A 26,234-nucleotide genomic window follows, 5' to 3' on the forward strand; every position below is an offset into this window, starting at 1 on the left:
TGACCAACTGTGTTCCGTTATTCAATAGCCAGCTTACCTGGTGTGTCGTTTGTTTTTCATGTCCTTGCCATATCTCTACCTCCATGCGGTGTAGTCTACATTTAATTCATTCGAACTGAATGCAGACTTTTCTTTTGGCTTCAGCTGATGTACTGTAGTAGGTATAGCTTGCGTGTAAAACAACGGAATATACCATTTTGGACTGTTTTGATAATGTTTCAATGACCAGCTTTATTTAGTCAGCGCTCGAACGCACATGTTGCACGTTTTGACTTCATACATCCTGTCTCCACATCGCTCTCTTTTCAAAAAGAGTACATTCCAAAACGAGAATTAGGTGCTTTAGGAATGCTAAAGCAAGTTGTACGACGATTGAAGTGTGCTGTGCGAGTCTGAAATCTTACGCCCCTCTCCAAGCTGTTTTCTTCAGAGCCCAACGGCTGTCATGTTGCTTTCCCGAGGTGTCTCCGACGGCCAAAATATAAAGTAAATTAGATGATTGCTAACATTGCTGAGCCCCCTTAACCGGCATATTTGTAAAATGTTGACACTAGCAGATCGAGATGATGCACAAGCAAACAAGAACGTACAGTGCGCATAGTATCCGCCCATGGGCACCACAACGTGCATATGCGGGCGTCCGGACGGCTAACACACCAGTTGGTGGTGGTGCCCTCTGCGCTGCGGCGCCTACATCATCGCAAAAGCGGCCCCCTGCTTCCATGCATTTTGCGGCGCGGTCGACACACTGCCCAATATTCTATAGCACTATATCGCCATCACCAATTGAGCGTCCGTGGAAGATGGCACCAACCACAACGACGGGGTGTTAGCTCTTGTAATAAAATGATAGACTCATCAGGATTTATGGCAGGGTTTCAAGTTGGAAGCCTCGCGAAAATATATGGGCATCTGCACTCTATGATTATTAAGGTTAAGGATGCCCTGCAGTTCATCCAGTCGCTGATCAGTTTCGTGCACACAAAAAGGACTGTCATCAGCGTATGCGCTACTAGAAGCGATGCTCACAGTGATTACCAAGCTTCAGCTGCCGCTCAAGTGAGTGCAAATTTCCGACCTTTTTTTTTAAGTATGCTATTTTAAGTTATTTTATGGGTATTGATGTACCCTGTAATAAAGTGCTTAGTGCTCTTTACGATGATTTGTGCTGTTCAACCCGATTCACTCTTCGCTGGAAAGTAGGCAAACCTACATGCATTAGAAAATATACGGGCAAGTGCTTTCTTGTTTTTATATATACAGTTTTGCCAGTCCAGATATAACGATCGAATTTTTCAGTTTTCTCAATATCATTATAAGTGACTGCACTGTACAACGACGCCAAAAACAACTGACTGTCTCAAAGAGATATTTGCAGCGTACAGCTACCAGAAAGAAGTGATCAGCAATAATGGACCTCAGTTTACTGCGCACGAGCTCTCAAATTTCATCTCTTCTCGTGCGATTCGACCCGCGTATGCCACTGTGCCATGCTTTGTTGAACGGGGCTGCAGAAAGGCTAGATCAGACAACAAAAGCTTTTCTACTTAAGCAAGCGCTGCATGATAACTTAACAGGCCACATGTTCTAAAGCAGCAGGCAGACGCTTTGGTGACAGCAAAGCAAAAAGTCACTTGTTCCAGTCAGTGATGCACTTTTATAGATAACGCTGCATGCCGGTCAAGCACACATCTTTGGCGGTGCTTATCAGACCATGTGGCCGATATGGTACAGCATAATGAAGACAAATTCCTGGCCCAGCACAAACAATATACAGTATCATAAATTTGTATGTACAGAGACTAAGAAGGCATGCAAAGCAAGCCATAGAGAATGCTTACTCAGATGTTTTTAAATATTCCCTGAAAACTCCCAAGTACAAGTGTTCTTGCATCTCATCACTATCAAAATGCAGCCGGTAATGGTCAGAATCAAACCTCTAAACAAGGTGGTTACAGCGTGGTGGTGAACGCCATAAGGCTTGCAGCCAATGGCAATTATCAGTAACCAGAAATGAGTCATCAACACAGACGTGTTATGATAGGCGATGTCAACAAATTGAAATGAATACTAATTTATAAATGCTAAAGCACTTATTAATAACGCCCTACCAAGGGACCAACCAGTTCTGCTGCACTGAGTTCAACTGAATAATCTGCCCTGCCTTCTCGGTAAACGTGCATTACATAGAGTCGCCCAAGATAATCGAGAAACATCACAAGGTTAGACCAGCTGACCACCTTCCCGAACCTACCTCTTGATACAGGGGCTGGATGCGATGAGACAACTGCACCTTTGGCTTGGCAAGACTTAAGATGGGCTTACGTTGCCATCATTTTTAGCTGACAGCAGGCATAACCAGCTGAGTAAGAAACAACAAAAATGGGGACAACAACTTGAGGCAACACTTACGAGGCTTCGACCGAGCGGCTGTTGAGGAGGAACTCCTTCATTTTCTGCAGGTCCGAGCGAGACGGCTTGCCTGGCTTTCCAGGAGCTACAGCCACACCCTCAGCACCCACGATCTGCACTGACGAGATGCCGTCCTTCACCTCGCTTACATCGATCTTGATGCACCCTCCCGGTGCACCCAGTGTCTTAAGCCGACGCCCTTCCGCTGCAGACGATGATTCATCTCCTTGGTCATCATCATCATCTCCATTGGCAAGCCGTTTCTGTTCATCCGCCGGTGGAACTACAGGGTCACAACAGCAGTCACAGGCATCCCCGCTGCCTGCACTGCTGAACAGGAGCGACCCCGTGCTGCTCACGCCACTAGAACTGTACACAGACTCACTGCTGAGACACTTAGCGACGTGCTTGTTTTTGAGGAACACGTCTGACGAGTGCTGTGCCAAACGGTTGGCCACACCAGCCGCACCAGAGGACGCATCGTGCTGCTGCCCACAGTTCCAAGAGAGTCGTTTATGAATTGATGGATCTCTCTGGTTTTTGAGGTGCTCGAAGGAGTCTGCGGTGTGATGCCGCCGTTCTGGGCGGCACGTTCGCCGTGAGTTGCGCTTGCGGCCACTCTCATCTTCCGAGTCGGGTGGGCTGCCAGTAGCTGCTTCCTCAGGAGGTTTGGGGCCTTCGAGGCTGTGCACGGGGCTGGGGCCCTCGCTGGGAGGAGCACTGTGGGTCACGAGGCCGGACACGTTTTTCGTCTTTAGCAGCGGCGGCTTGTTTGCACTGCTTGGGTTGTAGCCCAGAAAGGGCTGGGGTAAGCCAGCAGAAAAGCGCGATGTGGGAGAGGGGCTCTTTAGAGGCAGTGATGACATGACTGGGACCTGAAAAATGGGGGGGGGGGGGGGGGGGAAGGGAAAGAGAGATTTCAGCGACAGTGACACTCTGAGCAAGGCGCTCCAAAAATGGCAATTCCAAACTTGCAATATCATACCCTAAAATAGGTGCAGATTACAGTATTAATGCTCCAGCACTACAGAAGCCATAACATTTAAATACACTGGGGGGCAGGCATGACTTTGTTTCACATCCACTAGGACGCATCACAGGTCATAGCTACTCTGAATAAATGTCCAATATGCTTAAAAACCCACTTAATGCCTTCTTCTGTTTTAATCAGTAACTAACATTGCTCATCTTTTTCTTTATACTCAAGTCCATTTTGGCACTAAAATATATACAAGAAAACAGAGAAGATGCACAATTATGCACAATAGATATGGCATTGCACCCTATGGGCCACAGTTGCCTCCAAATCAAACTTGAAAAATTTCCACAAGATCTAGCTGCTATCCAGAACACAGCATGCAAAAAGGTGCAGTTGATTCTTCATTTTCTCATATGTTCATGTTCTCCAAAACAAGAGGATCAAGAGCTGATAACATATTTTTTTGTTAAAGAATCACATTGTCTACATTACATCATGACTAACACCAAGAAATGGCAGTGCTGTTCCATTGTTAGCAACTTGCATCAAGCATATTTTCCAGCAATGCTTCCTGCTCCAACACAGAAGAATGTATGCTGCCAACTGTCAATGCAGCCCCTTATTTTTCCTAGCGTTGGTAATATTACAATAGTAACAAAAACCATTCATGCAGACTAAAAATGTCTGCACTAGCCATCTCTGCTACTTGTAGACTATATTTAGCACAACAAGTTAGGGTTGCAGGCCAGCTACAAAAAAGACTTTTTTGAATGTCCAAGTTGGCTTCCTTCCCTCCTTCCGCAAACATGTTGTGGTTTCCAGGTTTGCACAAAAGTACTAATTACAGTAGAAATAACAGCTTGAGGGGCAAGTTGGTGCTGCATAGTACCCAGAAATGTGGCGCAGCAAACACGATCACATGAGAAGAAACACAACACAGGAACACACTACCAACTATAATATGGATCTGAACACACACTTCCTTTTCACCACTCATCCTCTTCCACACCCAAGTACATCTTCACACACCTCTTCTTTGCTAAGGAGATAGTAGCACTTTCTTCCCCGCAGACCGCAGTATGTAGAATCTCAGTGATACATACATACAGTCAAATCTCGTTGCTACAAACACCACACACATTAGCGGATTTTTCATATTAACGAACTTTTTAAATATCCCCAACTGATTTCTAATGTTTTCAATGTAAGAATATTTCACACCTACGAATTTCAATATAGTGCATATTTCAGAATAATGTGCATTATTTATCTTCTCTACTATAATCAAGGAACATCAGTATTACGAATAGGCAAAATTAACAGCGCCGAAACTCTCGCGTGAAACAGAAACCGCCATTTCTGTGTGTATGCCACAGGCTATAGCTATCATCATCACCATATCTCATACCAATACCTAGTGCCACCTCAAAGTGGTAGCTTTATATGCAGTAGCCAGCAGGCCCAGCCACCTGCATTTTTCCTCTCTGTGTGTTGTGTGTCATTCGCTGGTCAGTCGTTCCTGCCATTCGCACATGCGAGCAGGAATTTTTGTTGTGGATAATCATATTGCAAAGTTCATATGAGATCCAACGATGAATGCAGTGGTGCCGGCGCCAAGATGAAGCTAAAGCAATTTTCGCTGTAGAAAAGAGTAGCCATATTGCAAGAAATCGCGACGCAGGGAAAATGCAAATCATCTCTGCAGAGAGCGTGGCATTGCCCCATCAACCGCCACGATCATTTTGAAAGACCCCAACAAGATTGTCAAACTTCACTGAACACTGAAGGTGAGGCCGTATTGAACTCTGTGTTTTATTGTGCATGAATATTGTCCGCACTTTCATTGCTTGGTGCAACGATGTACACGATGATGTGTTGCGCAAAGTGGGAGGTGTGCAGAGCTTTTAATTGGTGGTGTGTGCTGCAAGCGTCAGAAGAAAATGATTTCTTAAAATAAAGCAGATTTGAAGTTGGTGCAACATTTTCATTTGAGCTTTTGCTTGTCTGCATACGTGTCTACCGCCAAGGTATGTCATTTTTATATCTAGGTTTGACCACTGGCTTATAACTGCAAGTTTTTCATTACAACGACATTTCAAAATAACAAGCGATTTTAGGCGGCCCCCTTGATTCATTATATCGAGATTTGATTGTACTTTGTACCGAGTTTGGGATGACGAGATTTCGTAAAATTTGCCGGCAGGGTCCCTAATGTACAGTCTATCACACTTGCCTAGAGCACTCAAACAGTGCTACACAGAAGTAAAATGAAATTCTAAGGCAGGCAATAAGTTTTGCTGATAATACTTGAGCTCTACCAAAGCCGTAAAGTCACACAAACCCCAGAAACACAAGCGCATCACCCTAAAAAAGCAGCTGCGCTGCGATTCCACTTGATTTGATTTGCATTCACACCGCTCAAGTACTCTAGACAAGAGTGATTGACTATACAATCAACAAAATTTGGGACGATTCGAACACTGTCCCCACCACTACGGATCACATGAATTGCATCCTTGAGCCATAAGTGCTGCCCATCGACGCTGCGACCACTAGTTGCGCAGTATGCACAGGGTAGCAGTGAGTGTGGGCATCACTGATGTCGGGAATGAGCGCACAGCCTGTACATGGTCAACATCGCCAGTTGCACTGTACGCACTGCAAGACATAAAACAGATCTATGTGAACGCAGATCCCGTGCTTCTGTTCAATGATGACACAAAATTTCAGACCACACGAATATTTTCACAACACTTCAAGATTCGCATCCCCTTGAGAGTCCACTGTACAACACCAGTTACAAGACTGAAATTCAAAACATGGGCATCTCCTGTGCAGTTTTTAGGTGCTATCAAATGAAGGCCTCTAGCATCACCAGTCAGCTCAGTTCTGAGTGCATTTCTTATCATAAGTGACACAGCAATCAGTCAGCCTCCTATTTGCAGACCAACCAGCATGCTGTATCTAGCAAAATCTCACTAACTCAACCCCCATTAATTCGGAAATGCAGATAATTCAAGCTAGCAGCGCAGTCCTGGCTGACACCCATTCAAGTCTATGGTGTCGGATGCTCGTTATTTAAAAAAATGAACGGGATCACTCCATTCAATTTGGATGGGGATTGCGTTGATGTACAGCCCATGCAACAAGCAGTCGTCGAAATAGATCTCCCTAGAATCTGAACTGCATATAACAGTGGTAACCGCACATAAACCGTGCGAGCTATGGCAGGCTTAATGATGATCGGAAGTTCCCAATTTCCAAAATACTATAGCAGCAACATAGTTTAGGTTCTACTTTCCAGCTGTACACCCTCCCGCGGCTGCGATCAGGCACATGCATAGGCCAATCGCGCCTTTTTGCACGTTGCTTCGCCCATCACATTTTTATTTTGGAATGGCATCCTGCCGTTATAATGCCTATGCATATATTCCTCGTATGCATCCACATACTGCGCTTCCAGTAGACTGGAGCCACATGCTGCTCACATGCTGCACGCTTCACCGCAATGCTTCAGCGCATACACTGAGGCATGCTTAAAACATAACGGGCCTGTTTTGTGAATAGGCACCATGCACTGCTACTGTGTCGCACCGCAAAAAAGTTAGCAGGCCTTTTGGTGCACTTCTCGACAATGTGCGCAAAGTAATGCACTTGACGAAGTGGAGAAAACACAGCATTCTCATTTCGCTTTCATCTGAAATGCAGACAACCATCATACAGGTGTTTATTAGATTAAATTTCTGTGATGCAATGGTTTTTGCAAATTTTTTAGGGTCAAATCAATCATTACAACTTTTGGTTAATTCGGACATTTCTTCTGGTCCGATGTGGAGCTTTGCAATTCACTTCTTTAGAGAAACTTATGAACCATTTAGTTATAACCTTGCCTTTGGCCTTTGTTTGGCCTTTGTGTGTAATTTGCAGCATGATACAAAATGCTCGTACCTGAATGGTTGGGGATGTCGGATAGCTCCTGTACTCCTTGGGCTCTTCCAGTTCTGGCTGGTGGGTGAAAGGAATGCTCACTGTAAGCGTGTTGGGCGATGTTGCATTTGTGCCCGCTCCCTTGAGGAGGAAAGCCCGCCGCTCAGGTCGTGGCGACGTTACTGTGACGCACACAGGGCCTGATGTGCGTGTCTCCATGCTGCGTGACCTCCCCTGATCGTCAAGGTCGTCACACGTCATGCTGGGATTGCGTAGCTCACCCAATTCGAAGCTGGTTGCTCGTCCCTGGCCACCGGCAGCCGCAGCTGAGCTGCCCTGCTGCAATATTGAAACACAATGCTCTAGCTTGCTGCTGCTCTCCCATTCTACACTATCCCAACGTATCAAATAAATGTGGCTTTTTTTTTTCGCATTTGTAATGAAAGTAAATTTCAGTGGCTCGACTTTCATAAATTCAGGAAAAGAAACAAAGATCGCTTGCATGGTACCAGCACTCACAAAGAGGGGTGTCGAGCAGGGTACGGGAGGCCCGGCCATGGAGGCCACAGAGGCTGGGTCACTCATGTCTATGGACCCACTATGGGAGTGCACCAGGCTTGAGTGGCTAGACGAGCGCGGTGAGCGAGCAGCTACCAGCAGTGCGCTGCGTGGGATGTCCAGGTCGTCTTCATCCTCCAGGTCCTGCAGGTAGCCCAGCTGGGGCTTCTCACTCGTTGCCTGGGACTTAGCCTCCCTGTATTGCTCCTGCACTCAGAAAGACACAATGGTAGCCACTAACCTAGAGGCCATGGTACTATCATGTCGTAAGTACCATCGCCAGCCCATTTTTTGGATTCAGTGGGACCCTGAATATGGTCCAAAAAATCTGTAAACTTGAAAAAAAAAAATCACTTTTCTACAAAAAAGGCAGCTTCGGAAATCACGAACTTCACTGCTCCCCACATTTCATTTTTATGTCGAGAATAAGAAGTTACTGCCTGACGCGATACACTGTGATCTGCTTCCGCGTGCCGCCCCTGCACACGCGCTAGTGTGATTCGACGGGCGCGACTGCCAATGCACGCGAGCTTATCGATGTGGCAGGCGTGCACGCCACTGGGAAGCATGAAACTCTCTCAAGGCCGTCACCGCATGCACAGTGGTGCACCGCTGAAGTGGACTGTGCTAAGCTATAACCACAAACTAGATTATCTGAGCCAGTCATGCTTTCGTCATACCCATATATATGCCATTTACGACTGTGACATGCAGCGGTAGGTCATGCTGCAAATGAATAATGCCGTGTAAAGCAATAACCTTCAGTTTACATGGCTAACAATGGCGAGATGGAACTCAGGTAGGAGAGAGCCTTCGTGAATGCACTCCCCCCTACTCACAGACGGCGGTGGCATCGAAGCCGCAACGAACAGTGCTCACGTTCCGTTTTCAGACAGATTGCACACTCTTTGTAGACCACCGCGATGACAACCAACAGCGTACCATTATTCTCAGTGTCTCAAATGGCAACAATGAACAAAGAGCCAAGCTAGCCCATCCTACTTAAATCCAACAAGGAGCCTTTCACTGCCGTTTAAAACCACGTGTTTGCGACGACTGTCCCCGCTCGCGTCTGTCATGCAAAAAACGAGTCCTCAGCCAAAAAACTATCTCCACAGTAACGCTTGCACAAATTTCAGTCCGAAAAATTTAACTTTTGTGCTCCAGAGAGTCCGAAATATTGATCATGAAAATGTGGTTCCTTAATGAAGTCCAAATTATTAGATTCCGAAAAATCAGTCGGCTACTGTGCTTTCAAACAACCCCTGGAGTCTGTGAACGTCGTGAGGCTTAAACTTTCAGATGCAAATCAAACATGTTTCAATTCAAATCCCGTACAACAGTTTGCTGCTTCCCTCTGTAGCTTAGCATCTTTCTGCACCACGATTACTTAAAGTGACGTTAATGCATTTATCGTTTGGCAGAGCTGTAGATGTTTTCAGTACAATCGCATGTTTGAAATTGTGCAATCCTTTCTGATTCTCTTTTCATGCATTCAAAGCTGTTACTCTCACATTCCCGCATCAATGACAGAATTTTCTACCTGCATTGTTAATCACACTGTCATTCTTGTGCAGTGAAAACATTTATCTATTGCTTGCTTAGAGGCTGCTGAAATGAGCAACTTTCATTGTGAGGACAATGTGTACTATGAAGAATGCAAACGGGATGTGCTCAAACCACCTGCCCGCAACGTTATTTTTCTTCTATGCTTCAAAGTGGAAATATAAGCTGCAGACATTAAAGCCTATCTTTTTAAAGCAGTTTGATCACAAGCAGAAACTTGCACAACCAGAAAAATTCACATTGCTGGTAGTATATCGTAGGAGTAGATCACCAAGCATAAAACTTACAGGAAAATGCTGCTCTGCTCACTGTGACTGCATGCAGCTTCAGCATGGAATGTACCAAGGCTACCCCCCAGCATTTTAAGGAATACACTCCCGTCAAGAACTTAGAAAATCTGCAAGCTCATCTCAAAAGTCCCTCTGACAAAGATGTATGCTAGGTGTGTTCAAATACTAAATGCTACAAGAGAACAATCCATAGAATAGCCTTCCAGTGCAAGGAGCATTTATTGCACAATGCATGAACTGAGCTGAAGAGAAATAAAAACCAGCAACCCTGTCTAAAAATTGCACTGGTCTAGTTTGGTTTTTCTCCATCTAATCTTGCAGCAACGCAGTATAGTAATGTTTTCATTTTCTAGGTGTACAACAACCAAAAATGGCATTATCAGTGTGCAGCATATTATTATCAGTTTCGTGAAAAATATATATAAAAAGAAAAACATCAGCAAATAAATTATTATCCCATTAAACGCAGTTAGGCAGTTCATGAATGCAATTATGGAAAGGGGCTGTCCTAAGATGGAGCATTGTGGCATACTAGACTGGACAGAACATAGAGAGAAGTGACAATTGATGGTAGCAAACTGTGTTCTGTTCTCACAATGAAATTTTCTGCTCAGACACATTTTTTTTTCTGTGGCCAATTAATTTGAACACCTAGCTGATTCGATATTTCTTGCTGTCCCTAGTGACTTCAAATAAAGAAAACTTAATTGTGTCCTTCCTTTGTGGAAGTTGAACTTCCTACACGCCCATAAAAGAAATCGTTTTGGAGATTTATGAGGGAATAAATTTCTAAGAGGGGTCCTCAAACAACAGACTACCATAAATTTTCCCATCACAAGGCGGCCCTTAAGAGCAGCGTTATACTAATGTAAAAAAATTTAGAGACGTGAACACACCTGCGCTTTTCGAATTTGATCCATGAAACCTCGTGGGTCACCCGTGTAGAGGAGGAAGTAGGATGCAGCCACCCCAAAGTCATTGAGGTAGATGACAATGAGCCCACTGTTGTCACGCAGCTCGTACGTCACCAGCCGTTCAACGAGGAAAGGCTGCCGGATCACCTTCACACGGTCACCCTTCTTGCTCAGAGACTTGCACACCAGAAGCACATCCGTAAATAGGAAGCAGTGGACGTCAACCTGCATGCATTTGCCACACACTCTGTACGCGCGCTAAGGCTTGGCACTCAATTCGGCCTAAGGGCATGTCGGCAGCAAATTGCTCCAGTCAAATTAAATGCAAAAAATAAAGCTATGCTATTGAGAATTCGAAAAATTATGCTTAAGTGACAGAGAAGGGAAATGTGCAATGCAAATCTGGTTAAACCCCCAAATCATGAATGGTACTGCTCATAAACTGTTTGCAAGTTGAGGCTGCAGTCTGCCAAAGCTGTTTGTTCTTGATCGTGTGTTATTAAATCAATTTATGCTAACTTAGTAATACAAGCAAGAGAATGCACAACAAAGAAGCAGTGGTTACTAGAATTTCAATTGCCATCATGTTTGTAACAGCCAAGAATGTAACTGCATGTTATAACTCTTAACAGCTAAGACAAAGTAACACAAATTAACCACATCCACTCCCTGCTCAAAGCTGAGTGAACGTGTTTGACAAAAGCAAGGAAACTAGCCACAGGGCAAAGTAATGCCCACACGCCTGCAGTAAACAACTGCTTTTACGAACTTACTGCACTGTACACTTGCACAGTACCACTGTATGTATACCTTAGAGCACTTTCTATCCAGTTAAGGTGGGGCAAGACTGACAATGTTTTAAAAAAATTGGCCGTACGCTAGCTGCAAGAAAGGCAATGATTATGCTACTATTAATCTTTTAAACAAACTCGGCTTACATTACAACTAGACTGAAATTTTTATATACTCCTTTTCATGCTTTTACATTCATACATGTTTTCCTCATATCTACCGAATGCAGAGTCCTCAAATTTTCCATGACAATATAAATGGTTATGTTACACAACAATAAACACGGTTACTGGGTTTCAGCAGAAAACAGATGGATTATGATCATTTTTTGCTTTGGCACAATAAAATTGGCAACCACAAGTGGTTTTTCTTTAGTCATAAAAACAGAAATGACTCAGGCTATTTATCTTTGTCATACTTTTTTTTAAAAGGCTTTGACTGACATATGTGCAAAAAATTCTTTTTGCTTACACCTAATAGGTTCTGAGAAAAGGTACATAAACCTCCAATAATGCTGCAAAAAAGAGAAAAAAAGAATAATGCTGTTCAGCCTCTGGAACTTTCCACCCTTCCACTCAGTCATCAAAAAAAGATGAAAAAATTCATGTTTGAGATGGCAAATGCCTAAGCATAATATATTTCCTGAAAGCTAAGGAAATGCCCTATCAAATAAGAAACTTTTTTTACAAAACAAATTTTCATTGCAGTTTAAATGTGGCATTGATATACAAAACACTTATATCTCTAGCACTGTAAAGGTATGACTCACACAAATGATTTCTAGGCTTTATTTTTATTGCAGGACAACTTAATGCTGAAAGAAAATAAGCATGGAAGTACATATAGTGCCTTCTGGCAGAGATGTCTACAGCAATGCCACGTCTCAAGAAATGGAATTTTAAATCTGGTTTAACAATTCAATTATGTACTTTTCCTGGCCACAGTATGTGCTATATATATAATATAGTATAATGCATTAGTTAGTTTACCCTTCAGAAACATACTGCAGAGATGGACCCCAGACGAAAAGCTACATTTAAGCAGCATGAGAGTGTCTGGGGCCCAGCAAAAGCAGTGCAGAGGCAGCGCAATCACACACACGACTGTATGCATCAAAACTGCACTGTTGGAATCTCATTACAAGATCAACATATACACAAGCGAACTGTCTGAGTAATATAAGGGTCAATAAAATATGTGTATAAATGCATACCACTGCATGATCAGTAGTGGAACATTGTTCGACTAAAGACCGCATTGCATTTTTACAAGTTTCCTGTATCACAATAAGTAATTCAAAATGTGGTTATAAATGTGTCAAACATATAGTACCAGAAATGCTAGAAAATCTCTGGAACTTTCTCAAGAAGGTCAGTGGTGAAGTGGACACAACGTGCCACGAGATGTGTCAAAGAAGTCAAAAGCTCACCTTGCTCGAACTGACGGCATCCTTGAGTTTGACGCCCGATGTTTCGTACAAGAGCTGCCTATTCTGTTGGTTACCACAACTTGGCATGGGACAGGTCAGGTCAAGCGTGCAGTGAGCCTTGAGGGCCTGGAAAGGAAGACGAAATTGTGCTGCAGCCACCATGCCATTTACTAAGAGCAAAATCCCAACACTTTCAATTCTCTGTAAAGTATAAAAGTTCAGTCACTAGGCAGTTGTCACATAAAATTTTGTACCGGCCCAGTAGCTGTGCAGCTTGTTTCTATGTTTAGTCAGTAAGCATTCAGAACTATCACACTGAAGAAAAAAAAGCAGAGAAAGGTCCCAAGAAAGAATGTTTGCGTGCACTTCTTTGCTTTTGTATCCAAACTATTTTTTCAACACAAAATTGCAGTTCTTACACCAATAGCTTGCCTACAAACTGCCATAAGACAAATCAAACTTGCTGCTATCACTGGAAGACTCTTTACAAAGTATGAAACAGACATGCAGCAAGTGCATTTCATGGGACTACTACTACTATAACTACAAGCAAACTACTAGACTGGCAGAACATATAATGTTCTTTGTCTCAAGCCATACGGGCACTTCTGCTGGGGGAAATGTCTACTGCATGCAGTGTCATTGAGTCCTACTGTACCATCAGGCTGCACAGCCAACACATGCCCAACATACCTTCTCAACCTCATCGTTGTTGATGTCAAATGGGTCGTAGCTTTCAATTCGACTGGTGATTGACTTGAGCCTGTCACGCTCATGCAGATGGCGTAGTTTCCCGTCCACAGCATACACAAATGCCTCCACACATTCATTCTGAAAATGAAGTGGAAATATGAGTGAGTCGTTAATATAAAGCACCATGTGTTGTCAGAACATTCTCAATGAACCTATACCACGTTCACCATAACTTGTTCATTATATATGGTGCATACAGCTGAAAAACTAAATAAGCACTTTCTGTCAACTGCATTCGAACAACCAGACACAAAATAAGAAATAATCCATCACCCCCAGCACAGGATGGCAGGTGAACATCTGTTTTCACCATGCCACAGTATTACGACCGACCTTTGCTCTCTGAGTCCGCAAGTAAGCCAGCAGATGAAACATGAGAGTAAGTCTCTGTTAGCCAATGCAGTCTAGAGACATGTACAGATTTAGGATGAAAGTGTGCACATAAATACGAGCCTGTGACAAACAAGCTTCTCTTCCTCTCTCCCATTGTAACATTTAGCTATCTCACCAGTTGCAATACCATGCAGGTTCCTATCAAGGGCTCCATATCAGGTTAGACTATTCAAACAGCATCACTCACCATTTCAACCAGGGCCATCTTGGCCTCCTCGTCATCAGTCTTTTTGTGGATAGCCTTGAGCAGAAGTGGGTACTTAGTGAGCCGCTGCATCGGCTTAACAAGGAGGTCCGTGAAGCGCAGCCTCTCGCAGTCTTTCCTGGCTTCACACCACTGCAAACCAGTAGTGAGGCATCATAAAACAAACTACATTGTAAAAAATGGCTACAAAGCAGTGTCCATTACACACAGTGGCTCAGTTATTCACAAGTATTTTGCACATACAGCCAAAAAAAAAAAAAGAATTCATGCATTAAATAGAAAACACTAGGGGAAAATTCGTACAGGTACTGGTACATTGGGTTTAACATCCCAAAGTGGCACACAGATTATGAGTGATAGTACTGTAGTGGAGGGCTGTGGATAAAATTCAACCACCTGGGTTTCTTTAGACAACACTGACATTATGCTGTGCATATGCGTCCTGCATTCTAGCTCCACAAAAACCTGGACACCATAACCAGGTTTGAACCCACATCCTCGAGCTCGGCAGCCAAGTGTCCTAACCACTAAGTCAAAGTAGCAGAGTCACTAGAAGGGAAAAGATTGATAACCATGGCATGCTCACCGCCACATAAGTTTTGAAGAGGTCGCTCTCGAGGCGCTTCTCTTTGACATAGTGTAGGCAGGTGGTCTGCTCGAGGCAGTATTTCATGTAAGGCTGGAAGGTCTCCTCAAAACGCAAAAACCCCTCCCGCAAGTGCAGGGGGTCGATCAGTGTCCGCTGGCTTCGTGCTGCCGTCAACGTCGGCAGCAGGCAGCTGTCCCACAGCAAGTGGTTGACCTCGCACACCTCAAGGATGTTGCTGAACATGAGCTCAGTGTCGATCTGCAGCAGAGAGCCCCGCGGTGACCTGATACATCATGATTCATCCCATCCTAAACTCTCCTTTCCCAGTACACCCCAGAAATGCCACGAAAATATATAGAAAAGAGGAAAGCCGATGCTGGTAAAGGTACAAATAAATGAAGCACGCAAACTAGCAGGCATTCCACCCTTCCCCAAACGTACAGAACTGCGACCAGGAAAAACTTTGAGACCTTGAAAACACGGAGCCAGGAAGTAAGAGTCAGGCCTTAGTTGTGCTCTCAAAACTTTTTACAGTTTTTTTCTGGCTTGGTATGTCCATGATTCCACATGGGCAATGTGCAAATGCTCAAGTGATTAATGGATGCGATATTAAGCACCTTTCATGTGACACCACACCACACTGGCGAATTTACTGGCACTAGTCTTCATTTCAATGCAGAAATGCACACTCGGAAACAAAAAACCCAAAAGTCTGAAAGAGCCTTCTAAGAGCAGAATGCAATCTTAAGCTTCATATGAGGTTCAATTTTTAACTCTTTCATTACCACGAGAAAATGGCCGCTTTTTGCAGATCTCAGAAGATATTTTTTTGCCAGTACATATAATAGTGCAGCAAATGTTGCAGCATATAAAATTGCACATGATGGAATGCTCTTTCCGAAAACATAAGTTACAAAGCAAACAATTTATTAGGGAACAGAAAACGGGTAAATTGCCACTTTTGTGGCGAGTTGATAAAAATAAGATCGAAAAGAGACGATACCTACAAACACATCACTAACAAAGAAAATTTTGTATACATGTACATTTTGAAGATCAATGACCCAGGAACACTGTGTAAAAAAATAAACCATCAGTACAGCGCGGTTCTTCAGCGACATAAAAAAAGAAGAACTGCATGTGGAAACAGCTTCGTTTCTCATGCCATGCGGTGAAGCAGTTCCTGGCTTTCGTGAGGCACCAAACCAAAACTGCTGCAAACTGGCTGTAAAGGCCGGGTATACATGTACCTTCAGGAATGCATTTTTGCGGAATAAAACCACTCGGACTCTGAGTCAAACTTCACTAGTGACTAGCTGATGCTATTTTTGCGTAATTATCGCCATTAAAACCAGTCAGATAGCAAAGCCGACAATATGATTTGATATCTGACTTGCTGAAAGTCTCTTGATCACAAAAATTTGGTGTTGAAGCTGCATTACCACGAATGACAGGCGTTTTTTTTTCTCGTGCGACCGCCATGTCCCCTTTCGCAACAGCACATGCATATTAGTCCTCAAAAAGGTCTATCAAAAAGCAGAATGTCGCCACAGCGGGAAACTTTGAACTGGTTCTACAACTGCAGTGCCTAAACTAACCATGGGGTGGGGCTAGGTGGATGACAACTGATTTCAGCATGTCAAAATTGGCGGTTTAAAGCGTCAATCACCGGTGATTGATTTGAATAGGTGTGGTAACGAAAGAGTTAATGACAAAAATGATTTTACACTGAGAGAGACCAAATATAGCAGTCAATCAGTTTGTGAACAAGAAACAGCCTACAGATACTCCTGAACAACAACCTACAGTTAAGTTAGCCATTTGGAAAAGTCCATTAAAAGGCATCTTACAGAACCAGATGATAACATGAGCATAAATATTATTTAATATATCAATCAAGCCTTACTTGAGTGTTTGAGTCCATCACCATCATTAGGATATTTAATTATAATGTGGACACATCATACCAATGCTACTTGAATAGCTGTGCGCCATAACAAAACCCAAAACACTGCTGACTAAGCTTATGTAGTAGCATTATCTGATTTCAAGTTTGGAAATAATCCTCAGTTGAAAGTTACGCATTTCCTAGTCATGCCTGAATCCATTGTGAATGCTAATAAAGAACTATCAAGCACTGATGAGCATGCTTTACAGCAGTGTACAACATACCTCGACAAGAATGCGTTCAGTCTGCAGATTGCATAGGCATGCCAGGAACAGCTGCATTAAATGGAAAGAGAAATGAACATCAGTCGCTGAAATCAAAGAACAGCATGTGGCAAGAGCAAAGGTAGCTGAGTTGCCAGTTACCTCAGTGATGACTTTGAGGGTGCGAATGTAGGAAACTTCTGTAGATATGAGCTCCCAGATGGCATCCTGCTGGTTCCGTACCCGCTTTGGGAGGGACTGAGAAAGGCAAAACCAAAAAAAGGAAAAAAAAAAACTAGAACAGTGAGCAAACACGAAAGTTGCAATGACAGTGTGGCATGAGGCAAAGAGAATTCTCAGAATTCAGAATTTGTATTCCATGTATTCGTCCTCATTAGTCCTTTAAATGAAACTCTTATTTATGTCAGTACTTCTCTATCAGTGAATCAGATGCAGATAACCTTGAGGTAATAAGACCTGCCCCTTAGATGAGACGAAGGGACACAATGACAAATGCAGTGAAAAAAAAAAAAAAAGAAGCAGACTAATTTGCACTATGCCTAGATTATCCGACTGCAGGAATGCATGCGTGCTAACTTGCATCTCTGTTGTGCAGGTTGTTGGACAAGTTGATGAACCAATATATTCGAGAAGACTTTGCACAAATTATGATGGGACATGAGGCAGAAACACGCGCACAATACACAAGCACAAACTTCCAAATATATTTCAAGAAACCAAGCACTGCCTTAAGAAGTGAATAAGCACATGCTTACAGTTACCATAGCCACACGTGTCGGAACCAGCGGGCCCAGAGCTACTATAAAAGCATAGCATCAGTGACTGGTCCAAAATGAAGCCACAACAGAGAAAGTTTGACTGTCCAATGCAGAAAACCAACAACTAAAGACGGTTTAGTTTGGTTTGCTGTGTAGGGTTTAATGTCCCAAAGTGACCCAGGCTATGAGAGACGCCGTAGTGCAGGACCTCAGAAATTTCAACCACCTGGGGATTCTTTAAAGTGTACTGATATCCAGCAGCATAAGGACACCACTCCATTTCGCCTCCATCGGAATGCAGCCACTGGCAATCGGGTTTGAATCCGGCTACTCCGGTACAGTAGTTCGGCATTGTAACCACTGCGCCACCGCAACGAAAAAGAAGCACTAGAACAGAGATGCTAAGGAATTCTTTCTTCAGAAGGCTCACTGATGGCTGTCCTACTCTTAAGAACCTCTACAATTTCCCAGGCCAGCCTATCAGGCGCAAGCCCGATACCAACCGTGGAATGGATGAGAGGACGGCACTGTTGTTCCTGTGTCTGCATCCAAGGCAATGCAAAGACAGGTTCAAGCCACTACACTGCTCTCTGAGCCTCCCATTGAGACAGCACCCAGCCTGGCCTATGTACACAGCTGGGTCGGCTGTTGTACATTACACCAACAGAGCAAGAAACAATCCGAGTTCGGTGTTTTATGGATAGCATTTTATTATGTCACACCTTGGCCCCCGATGGTCATAGAATACAGGTAGGACAGCTGCAAGGGGCTCTAAAAACAACATCCACGCCAAATGTCTTACCCATCCTTTTGACACTGTGCGATAGTATGTGCACACATGGAATAAAATAACGTCTTTTTCCTTTTGTCATTATCAGACAAGGGACATCAACGGGCCTCTCAAGTGATCCCATTTGCTTAAAGGACAACTCCAGAGGATTCTCAACATTCGAATATTATGGCAAAAAATTTTACCGTAGGTTTTCCTCTCTCTGCTGATGCATTCTACCAAATTTGGGTGCTGTGCGATAATACATTTGCGCACAACACGATTTTAAAATGTGCAGTTTTCGCCGTTTCTGCCGCCAACAAGGGGTTTGTGACATCATAAACATTACACCCGCGTTACTGCCCGCTCCCAGCGTGGTCATGAAATTTTGAGGTCTCTCCTAATCTCAGACATTTTATGTACTGCGCCATGAATTCCAAATTTTATTTCCACCATAAAACGAGCGCGTGAGTGATTTTCCAATAATGTACGTGATGTCACCCTTTTGTAAACTGGAACGTCGTTTCTGTCCATCAAAGCAGTTTCGGTTTCGATTTACTATTTTTCTTTTTAAATATAGTTCTACTAGGAACTTCAAAAAAACATTTTTTTTTTTTTTTTTTTTTGTGTTGGAGTCAGAAGACACTGAGGAATGTAATGCAATAAAAATCTCAATGATTAAAAAGCCACCGGAGTTGCCCTTTAAGCACCGTCTTCACCACAGAACAAACTACCAAATGCAGAAAGATGACCTACTTTAAGCGTTTAAGCTGATGATCAAAACTGGGTTTCACCCTGTGCGTGCAGAACTTCGAAAGGGCTGAAGACACAGTGCCGCATTTCACAAGCTTAAAGTGGCACGGATCATAGGGTAAATAGGGTTTTTTCCGAAGGTGGCCTATTTTAGGTCTGGAAATTGTAGACAGTTGTCCTGTAGTAGTTTAAGTGTAAAATTCAAAGTCTTGGAACAAGAAAATATGCCACTCGCGTTTCCTTGCACGATGTGGTGCATCCAACACACTTGCACCCCATTCTGGGTTTTTCACAGCATAACGTTTTGTCCCTTCTAGTGCGAACGCTGCATGCTCACGATGAGTTAGCATTGCTGATGGGCCACGTCGCCGGGGTCCGACCTAGAATTATGCATGCATAAAGCAGTTTCTTTTTCTTCACTTTTTTTTTTTCTTTCTTTATGTTATCACCTGCGAAGCTGATGGTTTGATCCTTGCCTAAGTATACATGGTATTGGCTAGCGCAAACCTCACAGCTGATGCATGCTCTGTAGGACAGTGCATGTCAGGCAAAAAGCATGCAGTCACCTCAGGATTGTCGACGATGCATGTCCAGTTGTCTTCCAGGCGAAACTTCTCCTCTGATGAAGAAGGTCGGAAGGTCAGGAGCCCTGGCTGATTGGGAATGCCATTCTGGTCGTAGCTGTTGAGCAACTCGGTCAGTGCGCGCATCTCTTTGTCCTACAAGTGACCGTTTGGTTAGACTGAGGGACATCAACAGGGAAATTAAACACTTCATTCCTGATATCTTGCCACTGTTTCAACCCTAATGGTGACTGCCTTCATATTTTTGGAAGCAGCACTTCCTCTTCCATTTGTTCTGCAGTGGGGTGTTAAGTTTATAAAACCAGTATGAAGAAAAAGGTGCAAAAGAAGAAAGCAAAAGTGAGCTCTTCGGGCACTATTGCTACTGTGTAAGAATGTACTACATAAAAAGTCTGCTTCGTGGAGAAAGGAGTCATCAAAAGCGCAGTCAAAACGGCGCCAAGAGTTACTACACTTGTGCCCTCTGGAGCAGTCAACCTAATGCTCAACCCTGAATGCATTTTTTTTTTTAATGCTCTTCTGGACTGCTGCTCACTTTGGGAAATCAGTTTCGTCCCTACTGCATCGTCTATTTTAACAATGTTTATTTTCTTCCATTCCCTGAACCACATCAAATATGATAGTAATCATTTATTTCGGTTGATAAATTGCAAATTTATGGAAAGATATTTTGTTTGCTGTGTATATACATGCACAACAGCCATACCAGAAGAAATGAAAACAGAAAATTTCATGTTAGACAAAGAGAATACATGACACTGTCATAACGCGTAGCATAGAGTAAGAAATCCAGTGAAGGTTGAAGCAATCTTCAACCACACTTTGTCTATTCTGGAGGCTTTCATGAGATGTAGAAGAAAAAAATTGTAAAGAAAGTTTTTCAGACACAATGCAAAAATCTTCCCGCAATACGAATTTTGCCAATATCCACCAAGAAATAAAGCTTGTATTGAAAGCCCTGTTGTTCCTTAATTCAAAGTTTCCTAAATGGCACAAAACAAGTCCAAATATCTACATCCTTAGTAATGTCTACTACTTACAGATATACGGCTGAAAACGAAAAACATCACCATATGTAAATTGCACCCCATACTTGTTTAGGGAAGTAAAAATTCATGACCAAAAGTATTAGCCCACAGCTTTCAATAACAAGTTATACTGCAGACACACAGTCCTCTTTGGGTCACATTAATTAGCATATAAATGTAGCTGTGCAAACCACCAAGGTTCATCCTTGTATTTGTTGACAAATACCCTGTAAAATCTCAAGGTGCTCAATGTACTGATGCAACTGCTAATTTGTAATAATGTTTACTCTGCATGTCGTTTCTTTATTTCAATGTTGCATAGCAGAGGTATGCAACCCTTTGAAATGAATTTCAATGCTCGAGATTCAGAATGAGGCACAGAAAAAACACCAAATCTATATCAAAGACAGGTTGACTTAAATGCTAGAGATAAAGATGGTTGGTTTGTGAAGTTTAATGTCCCAAAGCGACTCAGGCTGTGAGAGAAGCCATAGAGGAGGGCTCCGGAAATTTTGACCACCTGGGGTCCATTAATGTGCACTGACATCGCACAGCACACGGGCGTCTTGCTTTTTGCCTGTACCGAAAAGCAGCCACTGAGGCTGGGATTCGATCCCACATCTTTGGACACAGTAGTTGAGCACCCTAACCACTGCGCCACCCGGCAGGGCAGAGATAAAGATGCCAACCAGTACACATAAAACACAAAAGTGTTACATTGTTCTGTTCCATGCCGAAATTATTCATTAAACATAGTACTATGCTGAAGTCTTCCCCCGAGAAAACTAATGAGGAACATTTCCAGCTGCTGTTGAACTCATCTTTACCCCCCACCATTAGGAAAGGTGACTTCTCTCCCAAGGTCTTCAGGACCCAGTGCCCCCATATCAAAGTTCCAGCCCTTGGCTCATAGACTACAATTTTAGAAATACATCAGACATTTCTCTCTCTTAATCACACCTAGGTGGCTCTCTCCCTCTTTCCTACTATTGTCTTCCTCAGCTGTGAGGCAATTATGTTACATTTGTGCGATTCCAGTGAGGCCCCTTCCAGAGATGCCTTCTTTTTTTTTAGAGTGTGTCTTAACAAAGCAAGAGGTAACATCCCAGCAAAACAGGCAAGAAACTGCAGCTGCTTTTATTCCCGTGTATCAAATTAAACACACCTGCCATTTACTGTGCCTCTTTTGGTAAATGTCTTGTAGGTCATAATTATGCACACCCACAAGGACAAGGATGATGAGAATGCCTAACAGTAGTGTTGGGGTGGGTCCAGCAATGGCAAATAAAAAAAATAATTTCAGATGAGAGTTTCTTCAGAGGCATTTTCTAGGACTTGCCCTCTAGAAACTGCTCACAAAAGGCACGCTAAGTATCTTGCCCTCAGCACTAGCAGTGAATATCACTCACCGTCTTGGATGAGTTGAGAAGAATGCCAGTGCGCTTGCCCAGAACTGGCTTTGATTTTCCAGCCTTCCAGCCACTGTCTTGACTGCTGATAACGCTGGTGTCACTTACCAGCTCATCAGCTGATACAGCTCCACGCCTCCCTCTTTGGCTCTGTGCCACATAGATAAGATCAGAATGGACACATTGGCACAAAGCAAAACTGCATACACATCACCTCGCAGATGAAACAAATACAGTATATAAAATTTAGAAAGGCCATCTGCAGCGAGCACTCCATCATTGAATAGTTTTTGCAGCACGTAGCCGGACAAGGACGAAGACGGAGGAACATGTAAGGTGCACAGGTGCTGAACTGCAACTTTATTTTGGTAATCAGCCAACCATGTCATATATATACCAGAGAGAAACGCCCACAAGAGGGACAAAATCTAGACACGTGGCGAAAAACTGGTGCCACAAAATCAATCACGTGTATAAAAATATAGATAAATCTAAATGCCTAATACACGATTAACATGAGAAAGCGACATAACATGATAATAGTAGCCGTGGCGAAAGTGCGTGAAAAATCAACAAAAATTCCCATTCCTTAACAAGCAACAATGGCTAAAAAAAGTGAATGCGCAGAAAACGTATTTTATATAAGAACTTGTTTAAAAACCGCAGATAAACATATGAGATGGACAAAAAATGAGTGAAACATGAAAAAAAAAAAGAGAGAGATGAAAATGTTTGAACAAAATTGAAAGCCAACAATTAACACTGCAAAACAAAAAACCAACAATGAATTAAACAATGTGACTGACATGGGTATGTAGAATAATTGAAAATGAATTAACAAGCAACGAAAGTGAAAGGTTAAAATCTAAAAGCAAAAAAACCAGACTGCAATTCAGAATGTATAAAACGAAGGCATGTAAGGAGTGCAAATAAAATCAAAGATAAAATCAAGCAAAATCAGAGAGAAAAGCAATTTCTTTGTTCGAAAGGAAAACTGAGGATGTGCTGAAGCATTCATCCTTGTGCTTCACAATCAAAGCGGCTTCCACTATTTCGCGTGTAAGCTTGTTATGGGATCTGTTTAGAATGGTCGTTTTCTGAAAGACAGACATTTTCTATTGTGGTCGCATGTGCGACAATGCACTGGCAGGTATATCTTTGATTTTATCCTTGATTTTATTTGCACTCCTTACATGCCTTCGTTTTATACATTTTGAATTGCAGTCTGGTTTTTTCGCACATGCGACCGCAATAGAAAATGCTCCCTTGTCTTTCAGAAAACAACCATTCTAAACAGATCCCATAACAAGCCTACACGTGAAATAGTGGAAGCCGCTTTGATTGCTAAGCACAAGGATGAATGCTTCAGCACATCCTCAGTTCTTCTTTCGAACAAAGAAATTGCTTTTCTCTCTGATTGTGCTTGATTTTATTTTTGATTTTATTTGCACTCCTTATATGCCTTCATTTTATACATTTTGAATTGCAGTCTGGTTTTCTCGCTCTTTTAGATTTTAACCTTTCACTTTCATTGCTTGTTAATTCATTTTCTTTAATTCTACATACCCATTTCAGTCACATTGTTTAATTCATTGTTGGTTTTTTGTTTTGCAGTGTTAATTGTTGGCTTTCAATTTTGTTTGAACATTTTCATCTCTTTTTTTTTTTCATGTTTCACTCATTTTTTGTCCACCTCATATGTTTATCTGCGGTTTTTAAACAAGTTCTTATATAAAAAACGTTTTCTGCGCATCCACCTTTTTTTAGCCATTGTTGCTTGTTAAGGACGGGAATTTTTGTTGATTTTTCACGCACTTTTGCCACGGCTACTATTATCATGTTATGTCGCTTTTTCATGTTAATCGTGTGTTAGGCATTTAGATTTATCGATATTTTTATACTCGTGGTTGATTTTGTTGCCCCGGTTTTTTGTCACGTGTCTAGATTTTGTCCCTCTTGTGGGAGTTTCTCTCTGGTATATATATATATACGACATGGTTGGCTGATTACCAAAATAAAGTTGCAGTTCAGCACCTGTGCATCTCACCTGTTCCTCCATCTTCGTCCTTGTCCGGCTACGCGCTGCAAAAACTATGGAAAACCAACTAGCCCGACAGCTTGTCCTCTTCATCATTGAATATTTTCTCGTACACTGAATCGTGCATGGCATATGAAATTGCCTACTGTCATAAATAAAAACGCTGTTATGTTTCATTGGAAAATGCCTTCCTTGGGTGCACGGTCTCAAAGCAGCCATGAACTGGTAGATGTGGAATGCAGAGCCTTCCAAGTGACTACAGAAGAAGATAAGCTACACACAATAAACTCCACGAATGTAGCTCACAAGGTTTGCTCTGAATAATCAAGAGCAGGAAGCCAAGTGCCAACGAGCTGAAAAGAGCGCAATTTAAATGTACTGGCAAGCAACAAAGGGAGGAGAGGTCTGCTCTCCAGCACCCCGTGAACAGTTACGCTCCACATTACTTTTCCAGTCTTGTTGACAAAAACCCATTTGGCACCTTCAGAAATAGACACACACCCCAGAAATTTTCCGTTCCTTCTTGTCCTCCTTGAGGCCAGCATTGCTGTTGGTTCGAGACGCTGGAGTCTTCCAGGATCCGCCACTCAAGCTGCTGGTGCTGTTGGCACGGCTGACTGATCCTCGCAGGTCAGCACCATCTTTGGCTGCACAAGATCAATGAAAAAGGCACTAATGGGTCACACTGGCATGAGCAGCCTAAACTTTGGCAGCAAACGTGTAGCAGTAATAAATAAGCTGCCAAAGTATGGCAACAACATGCCTGCCAGTGCATGTTTTTGCCGCACACTAACTCAGCATATACTCTTTCCTCTTGTGAAAAGTGTGGCTAGTGCTTACTTTGCTTCATAAGCTGGAGCAACATGCTTCTTTGTGGACATGTCAGAATAAAAATTAATGCATCAACATGACCAGCCAAAAGCTGCCACAAGGCAAGAGCATTAATCCCACATGCCATTTTTTCATAGCAGCTTCTCACTGTAAATTAGTGAAAAGAGCAGCTATGGGCAGTGATAAACAGTGTCCACTCATTGGAGATAAATTTAATAATCTCTAATTTGAAGCAAGCATGTTAATTGTTTCAACAATCATAGTGAATGCAACCAACAGTGTTGTTGTTTAGAAAACAAGGCGATGTCCAAGTGCCCTGAACTGCCACAAAACATTAATTAAAACATTACCTCTTCCGCTATGCTTCGTTATCGTTTTTTATTTGTTTTTCGCAAAAGAAGTGGTGCAGAACACCCTCGAATGAGAAGGCGTCGCTTCGAGCGATGATCTAATTTGCGTCGTAATGACGACTGCAGTAGGTCTTCGCTTTTGTCGGTCGTAAGTGGCTTCGATCAGCAAATGCCCTGGTCGCAGTAAGCAAGAGGTAATAGCTACTCTTACTAGCCAGACAGCTACCAGCACAAAAAAAGAAAGGTTAATTACTAACCTTGTCTTCGTGAATATAACGTGGATTGGCTAAGAAGCTTTCTTTTTTTGTTTTGTTTTTATATAGGTGCCTATGGTAAAGAGGAAGAACACGCGGAAAAGTATCTTCTTTTTCGTCTACTCGGGAGGACAGCGCAAGGCATGACACGACAGAGCAGAGCGCCACTCGTTTCATTCCTACAGGATCATGAATACCTCCGCAAAACACAGCGTCACTCTCAAACATGCAGTACGGTCCGAATTTTCCATATACACGCGCTTGATTAATGATGACGGTGCTGCGACAACGTTTACATTGCAATGCGGCCCAGAATACCAAGCAGCCATGGATATGTAAGGATGTGACCTCTTTGCGGAAACATACAAGTATCTCCTACGCAGTTTTTCTGTCACTCAAACGCTGCCACAAAGGACTGTTTCCGCCCTAAGGCTAGCGAAAGGACTGCTTCCGCCATAAAGCTAGCGAACAACCAGCACAT

At 42.9% G+C, this 26,234-nt stretch overlaps 1 protein-coding gene across 5 annotated transcripts in view; it reads right to left on the bottom strand.

Annotated features, from left to right (window-relative positions):
• LOC146197713 (pleckstrin homology domain-containing family G member 5-like) overlaps nt 1-26,234 on the bottom strand; it is a 767,578-nt gene that overhangs the window by 8,952 nt on the left and 732,392 nt on the right. For all 5 annotated transcript variants that reach the window (XM_084599624.1, XM_084599625.1, XM_084599626.1 and 2 more), the window contains 13 exons: nt 24,820-24,965; nt 22,281-22,430; nt 19,826-19,978; nt 17,121-17,216; nt 16,980-17,030; nt 14,805-15,065; nt 14,201-14,350; nt 13,561-13,698; nt 12,868-12,993; nt 10,629-10,871; nt 7,838-8,083; nt 7,340-7,657; nt 2,413-3,287 (listed from right to left, as the gene is read on the bottom strand). In XM_084599624.1, the coding sequence (XP_084455750.1) occupies nt 2,413-3,287; nt 7,340-7,657; nt 7,838-8,083; nt 10,629-10,871; nt 12,868-12,993; nt 13,561-13,698; nt 14,201-14,350; nt 14,805-15,065; nt 16,980-17,030; nt 17,121-17,216; nt 19,826-19,978; nt 22,281-22,430; nt 24,820-24,965 (2,953 nt within the window). The remainder of the gene's footprint in view (nt 1-2,412; nt 3,288-7,339; nt 7,658-7,837; nt 8,084-10,628; nt 10,872-12,867; nt 12,994-13,560; nt 13,699-14,200; nt 14,351-14,804; nt 15,066-16,979; nt 17,031-17,120; nt 17,217-19,825; nt 19,979-22,280; nt 22,431-24,819; nt 24,966-26,234) is intronic.

This window comes from Amblyomma maculatum, chromosome 3, assembly GCF_055883805.1.
Source record: "Amblyomma maculatum isolate TAMU_Amacu chromosome 3, ASM5588380v1, whole genome shotgun sequence".
Taxonomy (NCBI): domain Eukaryota; kingdom Metazoa; phylum Arthropoda; class Arachnida; order Ixodida; family Ixodidae; genus Amblyomma; species Amblyomma maculatum.